Source organism: Meleagris gallopavo, chromosome 8, assembly GCF_905368555.1.
Source record: "Meleagris gallopavo chromosome 8, MGAL_WU_HG_1.1, whole genome shotgun sequence".
Lineage (NCBI taxonomy): Eukaryota > Metazoa > Chordata > Aves > Galliformes > Phasianidae > Meleagris > Meleagris gallopavo.
In genome coordinates, this window is record NC_139411.1 from 18,608,887 (window position 1) to 18,631,528 (window position 22,642).

General features: G+C 39.7%; 2 protein-coding genes across 2 annotated transcripts in view; one reads left to right on the plus strand and one right to left on the minus strand.

The window, feature by feature from the left end:
- STAMBPL1 (STAM binding protein like 1) lies at positions 1-21,122 on the plus strand. The gene is made up of 11 exons (XM_085229759.1): positions 1-299; positions 9,393-9,587; positions 10,453-10,670; positions 12,094-12,169; positions 13,575-13,670; positions 14,520-14,874; positions 15,480-15,604; positions 15,686-15,823; positions 16,483-16,595; positions 17,770-17,869; positions 19,792-21,122. Exons 2-11 carry the CDS (start codon positions 9,504-9,506, stop codon positions 19,846-19,848), a joined length of 1,362 nt encoding a protein of 453 aa, XP_085085885.1. The 5' UTR covers positions 1-299; positions 9,393-9,503; the 3' UTR covers positions 19,849-21,122.
- The window catches only part of ACTA2 (actin alpha 2, smooth muscle), a 9,362-nt gene continuing 7,263 nt past the window's right edge, over positions 20,544-22,642 (minus strand). The window contains exon 9 of the mRNA XM_019617643.3: positions 20,544-22,028. Within this exon, the coding sequence (XP_019473188.1) occupies positions 21,885-22,028 (144 nt within the window). The 3' untranslated portion in view covers positions 20,544-21,884. The remainder of the gene's footprint in view (positions 22,029-22,642) is intronic.

A 22,642-nucleotide genomic window follows, 5' to 3' on the forward strand; every position in this document is an offset into this window, starting at 1 on the left:
GACTGTAACGGCAGCCACGGGCGCACGGCGGCGCCCCGGCCGCTGGGCATGCAGGCAGCGGCCCTGCCGCGCTGCCCGGCGCCGCGCAGGCTCCTCCCTTCGCCCTGCACCGCGCCGTGACCCGGGCCGGCTGCGGCAGCGCGGGGGGCTGCGCTGCGCCCCTCTCCGCGGCACCGACGGAGTGCGGGAGAGGCCCTGGCCGCCTCCGCTGCCTGGCGTCCTCGCTTTGTCTCTCGCCAGGGTCGGCCACGCGCGTGCGAGACTCGGCAGCCGCTGGCGGAGAGCGGCCCGGCTCGGCGGTAAGCAGCCGCCACCTTCCCCGGCCTCCCTCCCTGCCTCCCTCCCGCTGCTTTCCGTCGGTGCTCGCTAAGGGGAAAGAGGTCGCGCCGCGCCGTGCCGCGCCGTGCCCTTCCTGGGTGCGCGGCCCCATCAGCCCGGCCGCCTCCCTTCCCCTGCCTTGCCTTGCCCTGCCCTGCCCTGCCCTGCCCGCTCTCAGGTGCCGGCAGCCCGCGGGCCACAACGGTTCCGGGCCACCCCGCCGACGCGGGCGGAGCCGCGCTCACTGACAGCCTGTCGGGGCCGCCGCATGTGCCCGCAAGGAGCCGTCAGCCGTCAGCGCCTGGCCCGGCTGCGGAGGAAAGCATAGCCTGTGCTTGCACTCAGTTTTTAAATCGTTCCCGTCCCCAGCTACGTACCTATGAAATATTGTCATCGGATCAGAAAGTGAAAGAATGTAAAAAGGAAGAAGTGCTGTTACTTGTTCACCTGTAACTTTCACCTCATTTTGTACCTACATCGTGGTGATCACTGTAGGACCTCAGCTATCTCTCCAACGTGTACCGAGCAATGTAACTTAATGGCTCTGTTACATCGATGCACATTCCCATTTCAGAAGGGTGACAGAAAGTCCCTTTGAGGGAAGTCCTTTTATTTTGGAATTTTTTTTTTATATATATATTTATAATGTGTGCAGTACTGAGTGTACATCCAAGAAGCCATGGGCAGAAGCGGCACACAGTCTGTTTTCACATGAGCAGGCTTTTCCTTGCGGTAGGCTGAAGTGATTGACTGCACAAAGCTGGAGCTTGCTTATGTTTGGTGAACTGCCTTAGAGCAGCAGGTCCTAGGAAGTTGTATACAGACCCACAACCTCATGAAGTACTCCTAGGAGAAGGTGGATGTTGCTGAGGTAATGTTTTTGTCTCATGTATTGCATTTCTACATGCTCAGGATACTAACTAAACCAAATGCCACTACTAGCAAATCCAGAGCTTCTTAGATCATGGAGAACTACAGGAAGCACTGTTCCCAAATGCAATACAATACTGAAGGCACAAATCCATGCTTGTTTTTTCATTAGTATTCTAAGAGCATGTAAGTGAGAGGAATTTATTGTATGGTTTTTGGTTTGAAAATAGGATTTGGTGGCTCAATCAATGAGAATACCACAAATGTGTTTCTTGTGGTTCTCTTTATGTGTCTGAATAGATTCACGATGAGGCCTTAAGATATTTCCTGGAAGTTGATCACCATGCTAAGGGAAAGTACAGCTCGAGGTGAGGGATGTCATGAAATCCTCAGCAACTTAGGGAGTGGCAAGGTTATTTATGTGTGAAGACACTGAAGAAAATGCAGTATAAAAATTAATGCTTCATCTGTCTTTGCCCAACTTGTATGCATAGGGTGTTTTCTTTTTCCTGGTCTTTTCTGGCTCCTGATATTTTATTTCTGTATCAAAAGTTACATTTCCAATTTGTGTTCTGAAAAGCAGGTTGCTACCTTGTAATGGAAGTCTTTGTCTATATCATTTCAATAAATATATAACATTTGGATTGCCATGCCAAAAAAAACAAACTTTCAGGGCAACGTTTCAACTAGAAGTATCTGTCCATGGAAGCAAGTGATCTTGCCAGTACAGTACAGATCCTGACTGATCCACATATGGCTTTCTACTGTTCCTGCATAGATATCCTCGTATAAAAAAAATCAGCATTTGAGATCTTACATGGGTGATGACACCTCCCAGTGATGCCATGAGTCAGGCACCCCCTCAGGCGCATCCTTTGCCTATCACTTCCTACTGGCAGTTCCAGATGACTCACAGTTCAGCACACAATGTGTTGAACTGAGCTAGGGAGGTAGTGGACTCTGTGTAATCACTGGAAAAAGTACCTGCCTCTTTCAGCATCTCCAGATCACTGTCAGAAGGCTTCCAAAGATCTACAGCTTTTCCACTGACTAAGAGTAAAGCCTGCATAGGGGGAGTAAATATCATCAGATTCGTCCTGAAAGGGCAAGTCATTAACTGGGAAATTATTTTGGTCCAGAGATGGTCTGTGTATAGCTTCCCTGGGTGAGCTGCACAGCACTGCACTCAGCTTTCAGACTGTGGGTAATCCAGCTGGTTTAAAGGCAGCTGCTGAGTTACTCTCAGTGCTGCTATGAAGTGTGTGCCTATTGTTGTCAGTCTTAGAAACTTAGAAACAAGAAATTAGGCATTGTAATCCTTTTTTAACAAGAAGAAAAAAAATAGACCGAAGCACACTGAATCCTTCCTGTAAAGGCAAATACCTTTGGTTGTTGGGTTTTTTTTTGTTTTGTTTTGTTTTGTTTTTTTCCCATCTACTCATAGCACAAGAGATCCTGCAGCTAGATTAGAGAAGGAGGTCAAAGACTTCATTATGAAATCAACTTACAGTATTATCTTAATATGTTTCTGCAGCATGGTGCTTACGCCTGATTAACTGGTGGTTATTTGTACTAATTGACCACACTCCATCCCATAGGTAATGGCACTATCAGTTTTTACCTGCATTTTGCTCACTTAACCATTAGGGTGCAGAATCCACTGAACTAATGCCCCAAATTGTTGTGTTTTTTTTATTATTATTATTATTTTTCTAGACTTCAGGCCACAAGACAGGCATGACTCTGTACAGATAATTTAATAGACTCCAAGTGGACTGTGAATTTGTGCCAGAAATGTCTGATAAACTTAATTCTCCTTTTTCTCATCATGTGCATTATGAGCTGTAATAAATAAGACAGTAGGAATTTGTCATCCAATAGGAACCAAAATGAATTGTTGCACGTGGATACTCACCCCATTAAAAGTATCCTTATTAGTAGTTACAGAATTTGGAATTGTCATAAAATTAAGTAACAGATATTGTCAGAAGAACCATTACCTTTCATGGGAAGGAGAGCTCTTGCTCCTTCCTGGGGCTTTGTCTCTGAGACAAGCAGGACTGCAGGCAAGAAAGCTGCAATTCCTGAGAATTTGGAAGTAATCCTGCTCTCTTTGTTTCATGGGAATCTCTGATGTGTCACAGACCTCTGTGCTGATTTTAGCCTTTGTTTGTTTCCCTTGGTAACACAGCTTCTTGTCTACATAGTGGATGACATGTATTGCAGGTATCTTCTCTCAGTATTTCAGCTGAATCATCAAAGAACAAATCTCATCATAATAACTATTTCTTTCATTTCTTCCCTCTACTGGCTTAATATGCGCTAGTACACTCGTTTTGGTGGGGAACTGTTGTGGATTTCCTAGATGTAGGATGGGGCTTTGTTCCTTAACGCCTTGTCTAAATTAACCTTGTAATAGGTCATAGGAGAGATGCTGACCTATGCTGTCCTGTGCTGCCTGAAGGTGTTACAGATTCAAGGCATTCTGGTGAAACTTTGTTACATCAAAAATGGGTTTCTGCTGTAATGGAATGGTGTTACCGGAAAGAGGGAGGGAGGGATTAAGTTTGTCCCAATACAAGAAGCCATCAGAGAAAATGACTCGGTGGTCAATAGTTCACCGGTGCAGGTTCCAGTGTTCGGGATTTCCAGACTGTTTTTCAGGACATTGTTTTACAAGAGGTCCATATCATTACAGGTAGAGCACATTAATAAATCTGGTAGCAAGCCATCACTGACGGCTCAAATGCATGGTTGTTTTTTTGTTTGTTTGTTTGTTTGTTTGTTTTTTGTAGTAACACAGACACTACAAATCTTGACTTCAGAAGCCTACTTAAAAATGAAGGTCAGAGTCCTTTGTGCTCTGAAGCAATGAGAAATGTCTGTAGGTTCTACAGTCACGTTGTCTGTAGCAGTGACGTTTGTCCTGAGAGCAGTTAATTCTGCTTCTTAGTCAACATACTCTTACCCTAAATTTTAAACATACATCAGCACATGGTCCCATCCTGTCCCTAGCCTCTAGCAGTTAACCTCCATGGGCTGCATCAGCATTCTGCATGCCATATGTTAGAGAGGAACTGAAATAACATTATCCTAAATTAAGATTGTGCCAAACTGGAAGAGGATTGAGTGGTGGAATAAACTGTCAGTTTTGAGTTATTGCTCAGGATGGCAGGTGAGGTTTTATTCTGTGAGCTGCCTTTTTGCGGAAGGGAAGCTGATGAGATGCATTTTATTTCCTGTGGGTTAAGATGAGAGACTTTGCTCATGGATATATGTTGAATGGTTTTATTCCTTACCATGGACATAAAACATGAATGAATAAAAGATTATTGCTATGTTAAATTATGAACGTTTACTGAGACAATCTTTTACAGAGCCCAGTTTGGTAGTTCCTACTATGAAGAGCAATTCTTCATTGAGCAAGCTGGGGCTGTCAGCAAGCAGTTCCTTGCACTTCTCTTCATTGAAAGGCCCTTCTGTTCTTTTGTGTTAGCTGCTTTTTTTCTCTGCACCAGAGAATGATCTTGCTGTGACATTCAGTGCTTTGTGTTTTTTTTCCAGAAAAGACTACTTACTCTACCAGCTGAATCACTTGCTGTTGTAGGGAACTGCTGTTTCAGAAAACATGCTGACAGATGAACACGCTATTTCTTTTTGGAGAGAATCAACAGAAGGCCTTTTGCTGTTTAGGCTGTTTTTAGCATATTTTGTATCCAAACCCAAGCATGTGTGGAAATGATTATATGCCATACCAATATGCTTGGTGTTTCAAACAGAGCTGGAATGAGTTAGATGCCCGTGTTTCTAATCTTTTTTTTTTTTTTTTCCACCAAATTCAGCTGAACATCAACTTCAAAATGCAGAAGTACAAATATTTGAACCATGGGTGACTTGTTGGCATGAAACCGTCCTTTGCCTTCATCTAGCAATGACTGGATGTTCTCTATTTCAAGTTTGCTGAGACGATTAAGTTCCATCATGGGAAATCAAGGGTTTTTTTGCACTTGCTTATTTGACTATTTTAGTGAGAAGTGACCTTCTTGTGGTTTGAGACATCTTTATTCTAGAGTTCTATAATCATCACACTTCATAGAGTAGTAAAACAGAGCTTAACAGAGTTTTAACTTCTTATTGCAGTATTAAAGGAAGCTTTTTTGTAATCACAGTATGAATATAGATCGTTACTTCCAAGAGTATCTTGTAGAAAAGTGGAATCATGCCACGTTTTAGTTCTTTTATTAGCAAATATCTCCACACCTTGATTGCAATAAACTGAAGCAAACGATTTTAATGCACTTTACATTCTACCAAAGTATCTAACAAAGGATGAATATTTCTAAAATAGTCTACTGTTAAAAACATGCAAAGAGTAAATGATTGCTAATGCCCCAGGCTCCTGTAAGTTTTAGCAGAAGTTTAGCTTGCACATTAAAAAGTGCTCTGTAAAATTTTACTGGTGATCTCTGTAATGAAGCTTTATTTACTGACAAACACTGCTGGTGGTAGGGAAGTCAGTGTAATGCAACTACATCTCTTGAAATGTAAGAAGTATGTTACAGGGAGGCAAAGTGGAAACTAGTGATTAAACTAGTCATGTATTAAAGTTCAGCTGTTTGTTATTTATAGATCTAAAAGGTCATTCAACATCTACAAATCTCATTTGAAGACACAAGAAAGACAAGCAACCTCAAGCTGACAGTAACCAGTGGCAATTCCATCCTCAAGCTTCTGCAGCCTGCAGGTGTCAGTGGCAGTGTCTCTCTGAGCTCCTCTCTGCACCCTGAGCTGCCCAGAGCTGTGTGGCTGCATGTCCCTCAGCAGAGTTTGCAGCCGGTAGCCTGGCCAGCCATGTTGGCATGCTATGGCCTCACATGGTTGGGTTGCACGGCCTGTTGGTGCTCCAAAGCCTGATCTAGGCCTGGGCCTCAGTGGTATGAACTCCTTTTGCCCAGACCAAGCTGGCTGTGCACAGCCACTGCAGACACAAACCGTGTGATTTCATTAGTTCAGTACTTCACCAGGGCTAATTAGCCTTGCTGTGCAGCCAAGCGTACCACCTGCTGCTATCACAGGTCACGGTTCTTCAGCTTGCCATCTTAGCTGGGCTCAGGCAAAGGGACTTGCTCTTTTGTGCTCACACTATTGCTAGAAACAAGCCTGTGCAGTATCCTGTGAGAGTACTACCATCTCTATCTCATTAGCCCTCTTGATACATGTTGATATACTTCATGTAGCTTGATGTTTGAGTATGCTCTAAGTTAAAGTTGCTCTCTGATTTTCATTTGCCTTCCACTTGATTCTGTGCTTGTTAGCCTGAACTGAAACAATTGTTTTTAATAACATTTAAAACACTATTTTTCTTTTTGTTTTGTTTGTTTGTTTGTACGGACATTTCTTCTTAATCAGACATTACCTAAGTCCATCTAAATTAGTTGGAGTGCCTGAAACTGTACAGCAGAAAAATGCATGTTCACTCTTAGACTTTAGAGCACTTTACACTATAGTAGACGACAGCTGCTGTTGGTATTTATCCTCCATGCTTGGGGCTGGAATGTGGTTCCCTGTATTTGCATAACTATTCTGTGTTTCTGAATATAAAATTTGTTTCAGTTACTTGCATTTCTCTTTGCTCTTGTAGAGTAAAACATGAGATTATTTCCACAAGACAAGGAGCAATTGATCAGAGCTCCTGAAGCTAAGTTCGAAAAGTCCATTTCCTCTTTCATCCGTTGTGATCCCCCTGCTCCCCTGTACTCAGTGGCCTGGCTGTGCTCAGTGCCTCACTCTCTGCACAGCTGCTGCATCCTTTCTGAGCACTGGCACAATTTGAGGAAGTGGGAGTTGCTTCTTCTCTTTAAAATACCCGATGTTGTACGTGGGTTTTGGTTCCTAATAATAGTGCTTCTTTTGGTTAAAAATTGCTCAAATACTTTCTTCGTTTAGCCTTAGATTCTTAGAGGCATCCAAGGGGTTCCATGATGCTCCCTTGCTAGTTCACAAGATTTTGGCTGGTAGATACCACAAGCTTCTTCAGCAAAGATTTTTTGGTAATGATGGAGGAAAAACAAATGGGAAAAAAAAAAAAAAGTCAAAAAAAAAAAAAAAAGGTGACTTGTGTGTTTCTCAATTGCTGCCCTAAGATTTTCCCGTTTGCTGACCAGCAAGGGCCTAGGTGGTCCAGACTTAAAGGCCTTCAAGGTGTGCTATCAGTTGAAAGAAGTGTATAATCCATATCCTATCTTGTGTCCATTTCCATGCTAGATTTTGGAGAAGGTCCATAAGGGAGACAGTGCTTGAAAAGCAGTTTTGCCATCAAGTGCCAGAGTTTAAGGAACATCTGGGCAATACTCGCATCTCAAACACAGGATTTGCATTTTGGGTGGTCCTGTGTAGAGCAGGGAATTGGACTTGATGATCTTTGTGGGATTGCCAACAGGGGGTATTCTATGACTCTATGATTCTGTGACTAAAATGAATGCTTTTTAGATCTGAGGGGTTTTTTTAATTAGTGTTCCTAAGCCAGTGTATGAATGCAGAGCCTCTTATTGAAAATGTAACATGTGCTGAGCATCAGAGCTGCAGGAAAGAAGACTAATGTAAACTCTGCACTATCCAGGCTTGTAGTCCTCCCCTTTCATAGCCTACTAGGGCTGCCATGATCCAGCTAAGTTCAGGTGGAACTAGCCACAGAGAACCATAAGCTTAGCCTTAGCTAAAGGAAAACTATTTCATTACTGTGGTCCCGTGAGGCCTTTCTGCAGCCTGTGAATAGACAATGAATAGGGCTCTCCTGTCAAGATTATAATTTGTACCAGAGCTCCATTTGTATAAAATTAAATCGTTTAGATAACTTTTTTCCATCAATGCTACCACCACGGCTAATATTGACGTCTTGGGTGTAAAAGCAAAGCTTCATTGTTGGTTTTTTTTAACTTCCATTAGTGTGCAAGGGTTTTGAATACCTTAACTTGAAAAAGCTAGTCTTTAAATTAAATGCACAGATCTGTGACATGCCAGATAACAAGAATAAAATTCTTGAAAATGGAAAACATGGGAGTAAAATCAAGCAAGAATAAGTTACTTGAGATTAGGAGATAATATGTAAAAACAAGGTAAGGCTCATTCACTAAGCGTGCCAAATAAGGGATTTTGCAGTTAAGCAGGATGATTCCAATTATTTTTAAAGAAAGCATATTGCTTACATGAATTTAATGTCTCCTATAACATTTCATTATAACATTGACAACTAATGGTTAAAACTGAAGGCTGACCTAACAGACAGTGGTAGTTCCTGTAAAAATGATTCAGAAATCAGTGCTTCAGCAGCAAGTGAAAACATGATAGGATTGTTATCTTCCAACCCAGAGCCCTCCGGCTTCTAGAGAGAGAAATGCTGAGAAAAGATCTTTGCTGAACCCACAGTTGATGCTTTTACAAAACATAAAGCAATTATGTATTGCAATATATGAAGCATCTTTGACATTCAGAATCAAGCCTGTTTGTTTTGAGAGCACAGAAGTGAAAGGCCACATTAGCTGCTTCACATTTATATTTCCAGTATAATTTAGATAATTAATTTTCTTCTTTTTTATGACCACGGCATGTCTAAATATTTGTCTTTACTTGTTCAGAGCTGCTCAGGGAATAATTACCATCAGTCAACTTGTCATATTTCATTGTAATTCGAGTGGAGTTGAAGTGAACAAATTGTACAGTTGGAGCATGTGGTACTTTATATTGCTGATATGAGTTTGTATGCTGTCTTATTTTTAATTATAGGCATAGCAGGAAAAAAAATATGGGAGATTCATACTGGTTTAAAATATACTAATCATGACATATGCACAAGGAAACAGATTCTGTGCTTAGTCTTTGAACTATTAAGACTTAATGCTTAGAAGTTGGTTTATTTGCTCAGGCCTTTTTTTTTTTTCTTTTTTTTTTTTTTAATCCAAGTTGCTGTAAAGATTGTAAAAATAATTTGCTATGTTGTGTGAGTCCGCTGATAACATTAGAACGAGTCAGCTAGTTCACAAATGTTCTGTGCATTCCTACTTCAAATTCGACATGCCTGCTGAATTCTAGATTGCTAGTAAGCATGTAAGCACTTGAAACTGAAGTAATGAGCGGATACAGGCATACAAACTGATGTGACATTTGAATGTATTCTTAATCTGAATGACTTGTCCTGTTTCATCCAGCACCTGACCACGATCAGTGTACCTCTGTTAAAGTTTCCCCGGGCTGAGACAGCTGGCTGCAAATACTGAGCACTGGATTAATACTTGAGGCAGCCTATCCTTCACAGCTAGATGGAGGCTTTGAAGCAGAAGAGCAACCTCCTTGATTTGCAAACAGAGGGCAACATGGAACAACCATTCAGTATTAGTTCCTTGGTATGTATTACAAAGTGATGCTTTAATGGCTTAGTACCTTTTCAAGTAGATAACAGTTTCAGAGCAGTTCAGCAGCACTGATGTCAGCTGAGAGAGCATTTTCTTGAGTTCTGCCAGCTCCTCACCTCTTATGATTTCACTGGATTTGTGGTTCCATATGTACAGTCTTTCGGGTTTTTGTTTGTTTCAGTGGACACAGTTTAAAAGAGTTGAAGTGAACATTTTAAATAGAAAAGGTAAACCCTTTCAGCAATGTAAGAGGAAACAACTTGCAGTAGCCACTTACTTAACCACTTAGCAAAAAAGTAATTACTACAATAAGAAGCTCTGTTTCTTCTCCAGCAGAGTCAGTTCTAGATCCTTAAACTTAAACTGCCTTATCTGAAGCTGTAAAATGAACTGTTGACTGCTCCAGGAACCTTTGGTAGCTGTACAAATTAGCTGTACCCAGAAGTCATACACAGTACAGCACAGAACTGTGTAACAGCGATTTGCACCTTCAGACCTTCCACTAGATTACTTCAATAACCAAAGGTAGAACCCTTATTTAATTTCATTTTTGAAGATTTCTGAAGAAGACACATTTTGTGTCGCCTTTGGTTATTTCTGCTGGGGTTTATTTTATTTTTTTTTTTCCCCATAATTTCCTTTCTGAGATTATCTTACAGCTTGAAAAATAAGGGAGAGGGAAAGGATCCTTTCCTATTTGTAATGCAATTAAGAAACATTAGAATGCTTTAACAGTTACTAGCAGCGTAGAAACTGATACCTGTTTTGAAGATTTCTTCTGAGTTTCTTGAATAAGATCATTTACTGAAAGTGAAATGCAATATCTGGTTCTCCACGCTACACCGTTCTTTTTCAGAAAAAGCTTGTAGCTATTCCTGACCACACGGACATCTCTGTGACCCCAGAAGAGAGAGTGCGTGCCCTAAGCAAACTTGGCAGCAATATTGCAATCAATGAGGACATCACTCCACGTCGTTACTTCAGATCTGGAGTAGAAATGGAGCGAATGGCATCAATTTACATGGAGGAAGGAAATCTGGAGAACGCTTTTGTTTTTTATAACAAGTTCATAACGTAAGAAACAGTTTATAGTAATTGTAGCTACTATTCTAAGTTACAGTACTAGAGCTGTAGTTGTCAGTGGAGGGAAATAAATATTTGCAGTGAAAAATGGAGCACCCTTTTAGCTTAGGAGAAAAAATGCTCACTGTTTTCTTGCAGAATAGCTACCTTCTTTTGAGATCTTCAATCTAATTTCAGTCTTTATTATAATTTCTTCCCTACTGCTAGTGGAGTAGCCTTACCTGCCTCCTGACTGCCAGGGTGAATGAATGTAATGTACGGAGGCTGAAGTTTGCAGTACCAGGCTATACCATGAGCACTGTTCCACACAGGCTGTTGTGTATAGATCAACATGTTGGTAAAATACAGTGTAAGCCTTAACAATCCATGTTTGCATAAGATTTCTGAGACTAATCATTAAGCCCTGTGAGCCTCAGCAGATTTTAAAGGCGATAACACGGCACAGGATTTAAAAGAAAAAAAAAAGAAAAAAAAAAAACAGGAAGAGACAGCTTTTTGCCCCAGAAGGACTAAGCATCATCGCTTCTTAAAGCAGTAAATGCAAAATCCACAATATATGTTTGCTGTATGACTATTTTCCCCGTTAAAAAAAAAAATCTGGACAGCTTTCATTACACCTCTCAAAATAATCAACTGAAAACTCTCAGTGGCAAATGTAAACTTAAGTAGCTCCCTTTGCTGTAGGAGGGATTGATTTATTTTGCTGCTTCTAAAATATGCGTATTAAAAAAAAAAACCTTTTAGATTTTTTTTTTTCCAGAAGAAACCTTCTTTTCTCTCTTTATTTTCCCAATATTCTGAAAACTAAACCAAATTTTTCTTCCTCAACTATGTTAAATGCATGCATCTGTCTCAAAAGAAGGTCTGGAGGTGAACATAGCATAAATTGCTGGAAAAATGATAGCAGCTGTGAATTCCAAACTTTTCTACAGTCAAGTGTTGCAATAATTTAGATGTTTGGATGGGTTAATAATCTTGCATTTAGCTGTACAGCTTAGTCTGGTAGAAATAGCTGCTTTAATGACAGTGTCTTATTTAAGATTCCTCAGTTCAGCTGAGGCAACATCAAGATAGCAGAAATAAGATTTAGTAACAATGTCTGGTGTGGAGGGGTATTTGCAGGTGCTGAGTGCTAGTTAATCCTTTTTTGACCCAACCCACTGCTAATGAGAAACAAAATATATTCAGATGTAGAAAATAACCTCCTGTCATTACCCCATGTGTCTCAAACCAGCCTGTACAAGACTTCAAAGCAATAGTTTAAACAAAGGAATGGTGTAGAAGTCTGCTCCAAATCATCTGAAATTTGGTGTTTAACACTTGCAACAAGTGAAATTGATTTTTCTGCCAAAGAAAAGCTAACAGAGCTATTCCTCTGGCTATCAAGGCAAATACGCATGTTTAATTTTTCTAGCTTGTTTGTGGAAAAGCTGCCCAGTCACCGAGACTATCACCAATGTGCAGTACCAGAAAAACAAGTCATTATTAAGGTAGGATTATGGTTTCCTGAACTTTGAGACATGTTTTCATTTCTGTTCTTTCCTATCATTCCTTTTCCCCCAGTGCATACGTAGCCCAAGGCAGCCAACAGAGCTTGAAGTTCTGATAACTTTCTCTACCAGACATTTGTGTTTTATTTTAGTTTAACCACTTGGTCATTGCTGCACATTCCAAAAGGTGAATAAGGCCAATCTCTGAACGAGTCTGTAGATTGTTGAAACCCAGGTACATCTATTTCGAAAAGTTTACGTGATAAAAACACGCTAACCTAACTGCATACAATTTCATTCTGATCTTAATTATATGTATGGCTACTGATCCAACTTCCACTGGAAACAGAAGGAAAGAGAAATGCGTGGCCTTATGATGTCTGCACATTACTTGCTTACCAGCTTAAGAATCAAAGTGAATTTTTGCTTAGTTTATTACCAAATATGTATTGTTAAGTTTCTATCAAGTTTTTTTTTTTTTTCTTCCAGCATGATTCATCTTATTTTTCTAAAAGGCAATTTTCAAATACAGCCTTATAAAGAACTTAAAATCTGGAATTACTCACTGAGGATAGTTAGAATAACAATAAATGCCTTTTCTGCTTTATGCTACTGTATTTGCATGGCTTTCTCTACCTTAAAGCTACATAATGTCATATTTAAGGCTAAAATATTTCATGCCAAATGCTGACTGTTACTCACAACCCAGGATAACATCCCTGCTGAGAAAGGAAAAAGCACTCTAACGTTCACTCCCTTCTATTGCATGTGGTTACTTCCCCTCCCTTGCTTACAGCCTCTAACTTACTCTGTAGTGGCCTCTGCATCAGCTATAAACATTGATAGTGCTGGTTTTGTTTAAGTTAAGAATCTGCCAGAGCTGTCACAGAACCCACATGTGCAACTGTAGCCTTTCTTTTTTCCACCTAGAAATGGGCATATTATGCTTTATTTCTGCCCAGGGAGCTCTACAGTAAAATGTGTTGATCCTGCATGAAACACTGAAAGTTGGCCCTGGCTTTATTTATAAAATATGTCTTTAAAAAAAAAAAAAAAAAAAAAAAAAAAAGACATTAGTCATCACACACCTGTTAAATAGAGGTAACAGACTGCTAGAAAAACAATCTCCTCATTAGATCATTAGATAACAAGTAGTTTTATAACAGCTTCTACTTATGTAAATTAGTATAGTTTGTCAATGTGCTATGTAACCAATGTACTACGTAAGTGTAGTAAGCTGATTATTCTCTGTATAATTCCTCCTTGCTTTCTTGGGAAAAGAGCAGTATTTTTTAATTTATTTTATTTTATTTTGAAGTCTGTATTACAGATGAGTTGATTTTTTTTTTTTTTTTTTTTAATAAAGTGAAAAGTTAACTTACCTATCTTTCTACCCCACCCAAAGAAACTGAAGGAGGTTGCATTTCCACGGACAGATGAACTGAAGAGAGATCTTTTAAAAAAATATAGCTTAGAATATCAAGAATACATGCAAAACAAAGTAAGTTTTATGTGGTTATAAAATCACTGCTGTATGAATATTTTTTGCATCTATACTTCATATAAATAAAGCAATAAAATAGCCATTCTGCACAAACCTAGTCACTGCTTAGAATCTGGGTTAGAATCTGATCAGTTGGCCATTTGAAAGTAAGCAGCGCAAGAGTGAGCTTGGAAATAAATGTGCTATAGTAGCTGCATGATAGTTGAAGAAGATCAGAACAGTTCTTTGGTATGCTCAGGTTCAGTTTTACAGGGAGAATATTGTTCAGACACTTGCATGAGTCTATAGAAAATGCATGTTGGCTGTGAGACCAGAGGGGTGGCAGAGATGGCACCTAGCATGCCTGGGGCTGGGGTGGGCACTTACACAGCATTGGGATTAAGCCCCTCTCAGCAATTCAGAGAAAACTAAGGAAAGAAATAAACAGGGGAAAGTCAACCAACCTATGCAAACATCTCTTGTTGTGTTGAAAATTGTAAGGATTTATACTTGTATCTCATCTCTTTACCACTGCTGTTCTGAAAACTACTTTTTTACTAACTTGATTTAGTAGCTAAACGAGGAAAGCGATCTCACTGCTTAAGTAAAACATAAACCATCACAGGTATGCGGCTTGGAAGGTTCGTGTTAAGACTTCCTTGCTTACAGTATTTCATTCTGTATTGTACTACTCTGGGGGATAGGCTTGTGTTTGGCACATTAGCTAACAGCTTCCAGAAGGCTTTTTAAGAAGAGATTTTTAATATAATACACTTTTAATGTTCTTTAATACAATTAGATTGCTGCTTTCCCCTCCTTTTTATAGCCTATTTTAGTGACTATGTAACTATTTTGCTTATGTTTCAGAACAAATGTAAAACTGAATCTCTGAAGAAACTAGAGCAGCAGAAGCTGATAGAGGCAGAGAAGAAACGAATTGCACATATGAGGCAGCAGCAGCTTGAATCAGAACAGTTTCAGTTCTTTGAGGATCAGCTTAAGAAGCAAGAACTGGCTCGAGATCAGAAGATTAAAGAGAGCATGGTTATGTCTGAGCAGATAGATGGAAGTATGCTATCCTGTATTTCTGTACCTGAGAACAGTTCCTCACCTACCACACTGCTAGAGAAAAAAGAGAAGAGTGGCATATGTGTCTCTACTGGAGATTCACCTCCAGTAAACCGGGCCCTAAAACCAGCAGCTGCTTTAAGTGCTGTTCAGAGTAAGTGCATATGTTCTCTACACCTTATCTGCTTCTTTACTGCTTAGAGTAGACCATGTATTGCACATACTTGTGACAGTTGGCCTTAGAGGTCTTTTCCAACCTAATAATTCTATGGTTTGCACACTTTGAGAGAATCTGTAGTGGAATAAGCATGAATAGATAGATATACACACAACAGTTCTAGAGTTTCCTCATTTTAAGAGAGACGTACGGTTCTACAATTTCCATCTGAGCACCAGTAGGCGCATATGGAGATGGAGCCGCAGTGTCCCTATAGCATAAAGTCTGCCTGAATCTTGAGAACAGAACCAGAACCTGCAGAGGCTTCAGTCAAAGTTTGTTGAGAAGCCCTGGCCTGAGAAATGAGATCAACTCCCTGTCACCACAAGAGGCAGGCGACGGCATATCTTATGAGTTAGTGACCTCAATTCAGCATGATGTGCTTGCAGCGTAGGTGTAATCTCATTTTAGATATCTGTGATGTGATGAGTTTAATATCTTAATCTTTAATAATTTCCTCTGTGTATATTGCTTTATAATAAGGAATGTCGCTGCGTAGGCTACGTATGCATTTTTATCTCTCTCTCTCATTTGTTTGCTAGCTCAACTGGCTGAAGCACTCAGAGGTGTAATTTTACCCAGGGATCTCTGTCACAAATTTCTGCTGCTAGCAGAGGCGAACACATTAAGAGGAATAGAGACATGTGGAATTCTCTGTGGAAAACTGGTACAGTTTAACTTTCACATTTGTATGGGGAGGATACTCCTCCTTTTCCTCTAAGTTAGTTTGTCAATGTTTGTTTTACAGACACACAATGAATTTACTATTACCCATGTAATAGTGCCAAAGCAATCTTCAGGACCAGACTACTGTGACATGGAGAACGTAGAAGAATTATTTGGTATTCAGGATCAGTTTGATCTCCTCACTTTGGGTTGGATACATGTATGTATGACAGAGATTCTGGCTTTCCTGTATCAGTTCTGCATGTTATGTTTAACCAACCCCGGAAATGACAAGCCAAAGAAATAACTGGCAAGATTCAAATTAATTTCTTTGCTTAATTCTAATCATAGTGATATAAATAAGCATTGATGTTCTACCCAGATAATGAATGTCTTTTGGTTAATGAAGTTGAGGCACACTGTTTACACCACAAGGCCTGCTTTTGCCAGTGCAACTTTCGTTTCTCTCATTTTGGGGATCTTTTATTACTTCCTAGTGCCATCTATTTTCCACTGTATTCAAAATCCATTAAAAAATCTGAGGGTATTGCATTGTTTATATTCATTATTAATTATTTGAATTTCACTCTAGAGATTTTGAACAGTAAAGTAATTTCCCTTCTATCTTGTACTTCTTCATTCCACTTCTTTTCCCCCCATAATTGAAAAACGGTTTGTGCATCTGCTTGAGGTTATGTCCCATGAACTTCACACTGAGAAGCCACCCTAACAACCAAGAATCTGTGTTAATAAGAAGATGCCAACCTGGGGAAGTACCAATGCTTTTACTTGTTAAAAATTATTGTTCCTTTTTGAATGCACATTGTCCCTCACTTTCAAGAAATATTTCACGATACTGAATTTTCCTTCTTTTTGTAGACACATCCAACACAAACCGCATTCTTATCCAGTGTTGATCTTCATACTCATTGTTCTTATCAGCTCATGTTACCAGAGGCCATTGCAATTGTTTGTTCACCAAAACATAACGAGTGAGTTCTGATTTTTCTAAGTAATATGGTGATATATTTGCCTACTTCTTATCTTAAAATGGGATCAAATGCAAACAGCACACGTCAGCTGGGATGAAGAACAGGAATGAGTGTATTGCAAGTTTGTTTTCTTTAATCTATTTAGACATGCATTCCAGTCAGTCTGTAAGCACAGTATTTTTTCTGGCTTCTTTTTCCTCCTCCCTTCCCAGCTCCTGGTTTTAAATTTCTATTTATTTTTATACTCTTCTCAAACAAGTACTAATGACAGGAGCTGTTTCTATAGACTTCATTGCCAGTGGCCTACCACAGACCTATCTTCCTTCCATCTGAAGGAGGAAGTGGAAGGGTTAGACATATTTCTATAGGATGGCATGAAAGCCTCAGTTTCAAGAATAGATTGGTAAAGGTCACTCTTTGCCTAATCAGGTTCTGTTTTCTTATGTCATAAAACACAAGCAGTAAGAACCTAGTAAAAATTGTAACTGTAAGAACAAATGAGAAGATTTATAATGTTAGAGGTTTTCCAGAGACACTGTTAGAACTCTGTAATCAGAACCCAAGTGGATATGGTCCTGGACAGCCTGCTCAGTGTGACTCTGCTCATGCAGGGAGGTCAGACCAGGTGATCTTCAGAGGTTCCTTTCAATTTCTATAGCTCTGTGAATATTGTTTGGTGTGTTTGACATTTCAAGGCCCTTTGGTTAACTCTGATATTTAGACTGTGCATTTTTTGAGACTGTCTTTCTGGCCTTCTGCCTCCATAGATAACTTCTATGAATCCCATTCTAGTTGGCCAGCTTTTTGTATGAGCCATTCAGGTTGCAGAGCTGTAAATACAGCTGGAATGGTAAGTGCACAAGTGCTATGCAGCAGTGTCTGCATACTTTCTCCAATCTCTGTAGTCTCATAAACTTCATAGCTTCTGCTGGTACCCTGTAACCAACTCTAACCTGTTACTCTTGTCTGTAACATTAATTAATCTGGTGTCATCTTGTAGTTACTAGGCTATTACTGTTTCTTGGAGAAAATTATTGCAGTTTAATGTGAGTCCAGGGTATCAGAGGTGACTGAGTACCATCCCATTATCCTTCTGTTAAGTTATTTGTGTGTGAATTTCTGTACTTGCATTACATAGGCATTGCATAACAGTAGTTTCATGTTTGCTTTCCAGTACTGGCATCTTCAGACTGACTAATGCTGGCATGCTTGAAGTTTCTGCATGTAAAAAGAAGGGATTTCATCCACATACAAAGGATCCCAGGTTATTTAATGTAAGTATATGATCCAACACGTTTTTGATTATTTGAGTTCTTGTGCATAGCCCTGCAAGCAGAAATTACACCTGCTGCACTTTGGTTTCCTTTATACTTTTCTTCTATCCTAATAACTCTTCATCACCAATGAAGGTAGACATCAGGACTTTACTCAAGCAGTCAGTAGCAGCCATGAGACTTTTGTTATGCTCTGTCATTCAAATAGCACCTAATCACAAGCAGCTGCTATCAGTCACCATGTTTGTCCTACAGAGCAGCAGAACTACTTCTGACAAGTTCTTTGCAACACCAGGCAAAATTCTGTTAGGAATACCAATAGTCATAATGCAGGGGGGAAAAAAAAAAAGCTGACTCACCCAGCAGGTGGTGAGGAGTTCTGACTAGGGAACACTCTTTCTCACAAAGCAGCCTTCATCCAGCAGATGATCTCCTTTCTGAGGCTACTCCTTAAATGAGCCCAGGGGGACCCAGGGCCCATCCCTTCCAGTCAAGAGGGAAGCACAGGTGAATTGCTTGCACCTGTGCTCTCTGGATCAGCCACCTGCACCTCTTCACCACTTGCTCAATCATCACATCAGGCCGCAACATAACAGTTCCCCTACACACCACTTACTTTCAGAAATAAAAGCCACAGTTTCCACAGGAGTTGGTCCTGAGCTCTCCAGTTTTTAACAAAATAAATTAGCTCATCTCCCTCACCGTGTCATTTCAACACAGCATTCCAGCTGCTGAACGCTTCATTTTCCATTTTTTTCTACCTTCTCATAGGCTTTTTTTACTAACTACTGTTATCTTTTGATGTTTTAATAGCATAGCATGCTATGCCATAGACATTCAGAATTATCAGAAAAGTTACTGCTATCTGGAAAAAACAAAACAAAACAACCATCTTTATCTCTGAATAATTAAGATATTTTAAAGAGGGCTCATTTCAAATACAAAATAGTTCATATCTCTGGCTCAAAAATAAATAACTAAAAGATTTTAAACCTTACTTCTTTGTGGTAGGACTCCCATAGTATCAGTACTACTCAAAAAGTAAGAGAATTTGGGTTCTGTATTTTGTTTTATTCCTTTATCACTGACTCTAGGGGGATTGAGAAGGTAATCCAAGTCTGAAACAAAATCTTAAATCTTTTGTTCCAGATAAACTCTTTTCAGTGGTCCTTTATTGACCTAGTTCATGAATGAAGTTACCAGGTACTCAAACTCATAAACATTAGACACATTGCTACTATGTTGAACACAAGACATCCTGTCAAATACAATTCCCAAAACACATTAATCTTCCAACAAGAACAGTAAGAGCACAACATTCTTTTCCTGGAGGAAAAATATCAGAGGTGCTAATACAGGAAGCTTCCTGAAATCTGACTGGAACAATGCTTATGTGTGTCTGTCTGATTTACAACAAAATCTCTTCTCCACAGATCCAACATATGCTCTTATTTAGTCATGGCTGTGTCTAAAGACACAGTCCTAAATGCTTTAAAAAACACACAGAAAATGGATGGGCAGACACATCTGAAGCTTCTGCAGGATGTGAGCAGTGTTTAAGCTTCCCTTGCCACTGTCCTCCGTGCACACATTGTAACATAGCACACATCTCCTTCCTCCTCCATTTCAGGTATCCACTGCTGGGATATGTAAAGGATCACACTGTACTACGCCCTGTGTCACAACCAAACATGAAGCAATATCCTCTACAGAAATTTATTTCTTTTTCTATATTACAGTCCTTGCTTTATACAGCAGTCTACAGCTGTGAAGACAAGGTTTGTCTGTGAACAGGCGCAGTGATAGGCAGACTTAAGGCTGAATATATAGGCAAACTATTAAGCAGGCTCAGGAAGAAATAGTCTGAAATAGACTATTAATTTACTGAAAATGATTTCTGAATAATGTATTTTCTTTCACAGCCATGCACCCATGTGGTTGGGAAGGACATAAAGATAATTGTGCTGGATCTGAGGTGATACAGATGGACAGTCACAATGTTGTTATAAAAGTGGCCAAAAGAGAAAAATGGCTTCCTGTTTTTCTTACATTTTCAGAAACAACTTTTATATTTATACATTTTAGATTGAATGGTTTGGTATTTATTGCTTTTGCCTGTTTTGGAGTTACTTTGTTGCCCTGTCAAGATGGAATTCAGTGGCATTACCCCTGAAACCGTAGATGTATCATCTCACTAAAAACAACAATAAAATGAACTTCAAGCAACAGTAACGAAGTTGAAATAAATAATGCTCCCTTTGTAGTTTGTTCTTATTAACTGAGAATCACAGATATTTTTAACAGTGGTTGGCTTTTGATGACTTCCAGCTACGTAGATCTATTCATAGCTTCTTTGAATTTACATTATACGTAGCAATGTAGAGGCAAACACATCAATTCAGGGATTTTCTTTCATCCTTGCATAACTCAAGTTTATGCTAAGTCATTAACAGAAAACATAATTAAATCCTTCACCTGAGTGCTGACCATCATTGCATCCTGGAATAGTAGAGAAGAATCAGTCTTTTGGATAACTGTGTTTTTTTTCCAGCAACTCTCTAGATGAAACTCCTATGTTAAATCAAGCTCTTATCCTGACAGTGATTTCCTGGATGTGGCTAGAGTTAGGCAAAAAGATCTACCTAGAGTTAGAAGGAAGAACCATACGAAGGTATTTGCTCTTACAAGAGTTTATTTAGTGTCTGTCCCAAGAAACCTAGATGACCTAGACTTTAAATAATAAGGTTAGTACAAAAGAGTTCAGAATATGCACTGAGTCTGAAAATAGACAAAATCTGAAACCCAGCAATTATGCAGCCATGGTAAATAACAGGTGCTGCTGCAAAAAGCTTACAGGTTGAAAGGTAAGGAGTAACAGGTAGGTGAGATAAATAGTTGAGTTTAAGGCAGGAAAATAAGTAACAAAAATAAATAGCATCCTTCATCCTGAACTCTAATGAATACGGATTGCAGCAAGATCCTTAGAACTGACCTTCTTCAGATCTGTCTCAATTAATTCTTTGGTCATAAACATATTTATATATATGTATATATATATATATATATATATATATATGTACTTCTAAGACAGCAGTATTGGCTTCAATGCTTATGCGTATACTTTTCTTAAAATCAGTTTCAATGTATTTAAGACAATAAGTGGAATCAGAAAAGTCACAGAAAAAGGACATTGTCTAAAAACATTTTATCTGTTCTGATTACATTACATACTCCCCTTCAAAAAAAAAACAAACTTCTGAAGAGCAATTGTATTAAGCCAGCTTAATTACCCTTTAGACTTTGCTGAAAATCACAACAACACAAGCTACACTCATTTTGAGGACATATAATAGCAAAGTCACGTTTTCAAGCTAGTATCAGAATTTAGATATGCTCCCAGAAGGAGAGGCTTAGTTTCTATTAAAAATAAAACAAAAAAAAACAACCATGGAAAAGATATAGCAAGCATCGTACACTACTGGACCACAGAGTATAAGAAGTGCCTTTTCCAGCATGGTAGCTGTGAACTGAGAAGTGATGTGGTCAAATAACATTTCTGGATAGAGCAGATGCAAAGCAGAGTGCACGTGCTCCTCTTGGTATCAAGCAGACGCTGTGCCCCTCTGGTGCTGCCCAGAACTTTAGGAACACCATGACTCGCACAATGAAATGCATACCGAGGCTGAACGCTGGCACCGTGCAGGCTGGCAGCTGAGCGTTCTCTGGCGTTGATACCATTGGCCAACAGGTGCCACTTCCAAGCCCGCAGCGCAGTAACAAATTTACGCCACGAGATGGAGCTTCGCACCAGCTGTAAAGGCAACTCCACAACTGCATCTCTAAAATAGGAGCAGCGATTTCATTTGCGTATTTAAAATTTATTCCAAAAAAAAATACACTGTATCCAATCAACCAGCCATTACGATGAAAGATTTATGGAATGAAGTTTTAAGAATGTATTTTCCTGAATACATTCACAGTAATATGCTAAAAAGACACACAGGGATAAAGTGATTTAAAAGCATTTGCGGTGAACAATGGATGGGCCAGCTTCATCATATTCCTGTTTGCTGATCCACATCTGCTGGAAGGTAGAGAGGGAGGCAAGAATAGAGCCTCCAATCCAGACGGAGTACTTACGTTCAGGAGGAGCAATGATCTGTTTAAGAAATAAAACCATTAAATGCAATGTTAAGCTATGAATTTGTTATACAGAACTATTACAGCAGTGATACTTTAGAATAGTGAAAACACTGTGCATATGCACTAGCGTCTGCCCTTGCCTTGCAGTTAGCCATTGCAGCAAGCCATAAAGTTACAAAGTTGTTGCCTGAGCCTATACCCTCAATTCCTCTGGTTGAATCAGTCTGCCCAACACAGCAACGTGTGTGTGCAGTCATATCCACAAAAGACAAAAGGGGAGGCAATCAGTCTCATAGCATGAGACAAATGTATAATGGTAGCTCAGGGGGGCTTGGAAGAACGAATGACTGATGGAACGTTCCTATTAGTGCAGCTGACAAAATGCTTGCAAAGCAAGGAAGAGGAGAGCTGAAGTAGCAGAAGGATGAATAACGTTATAATCTTTTTCTTAACTTGTAAGCCAAGGACAGAAGCAGCATTTTCTACACCTAATTCCATTAGCCAAAAATTGCTGAAGAAGCTGCAGCTCTACAAAAATGTACATTGTTGATTCCATGCTATTCCTCTTTGGCCTTGTTAGGTCAGTTTGCAGAACACAGCATGAGAAAGGAAGCGAGAGGAGAGAAGGCT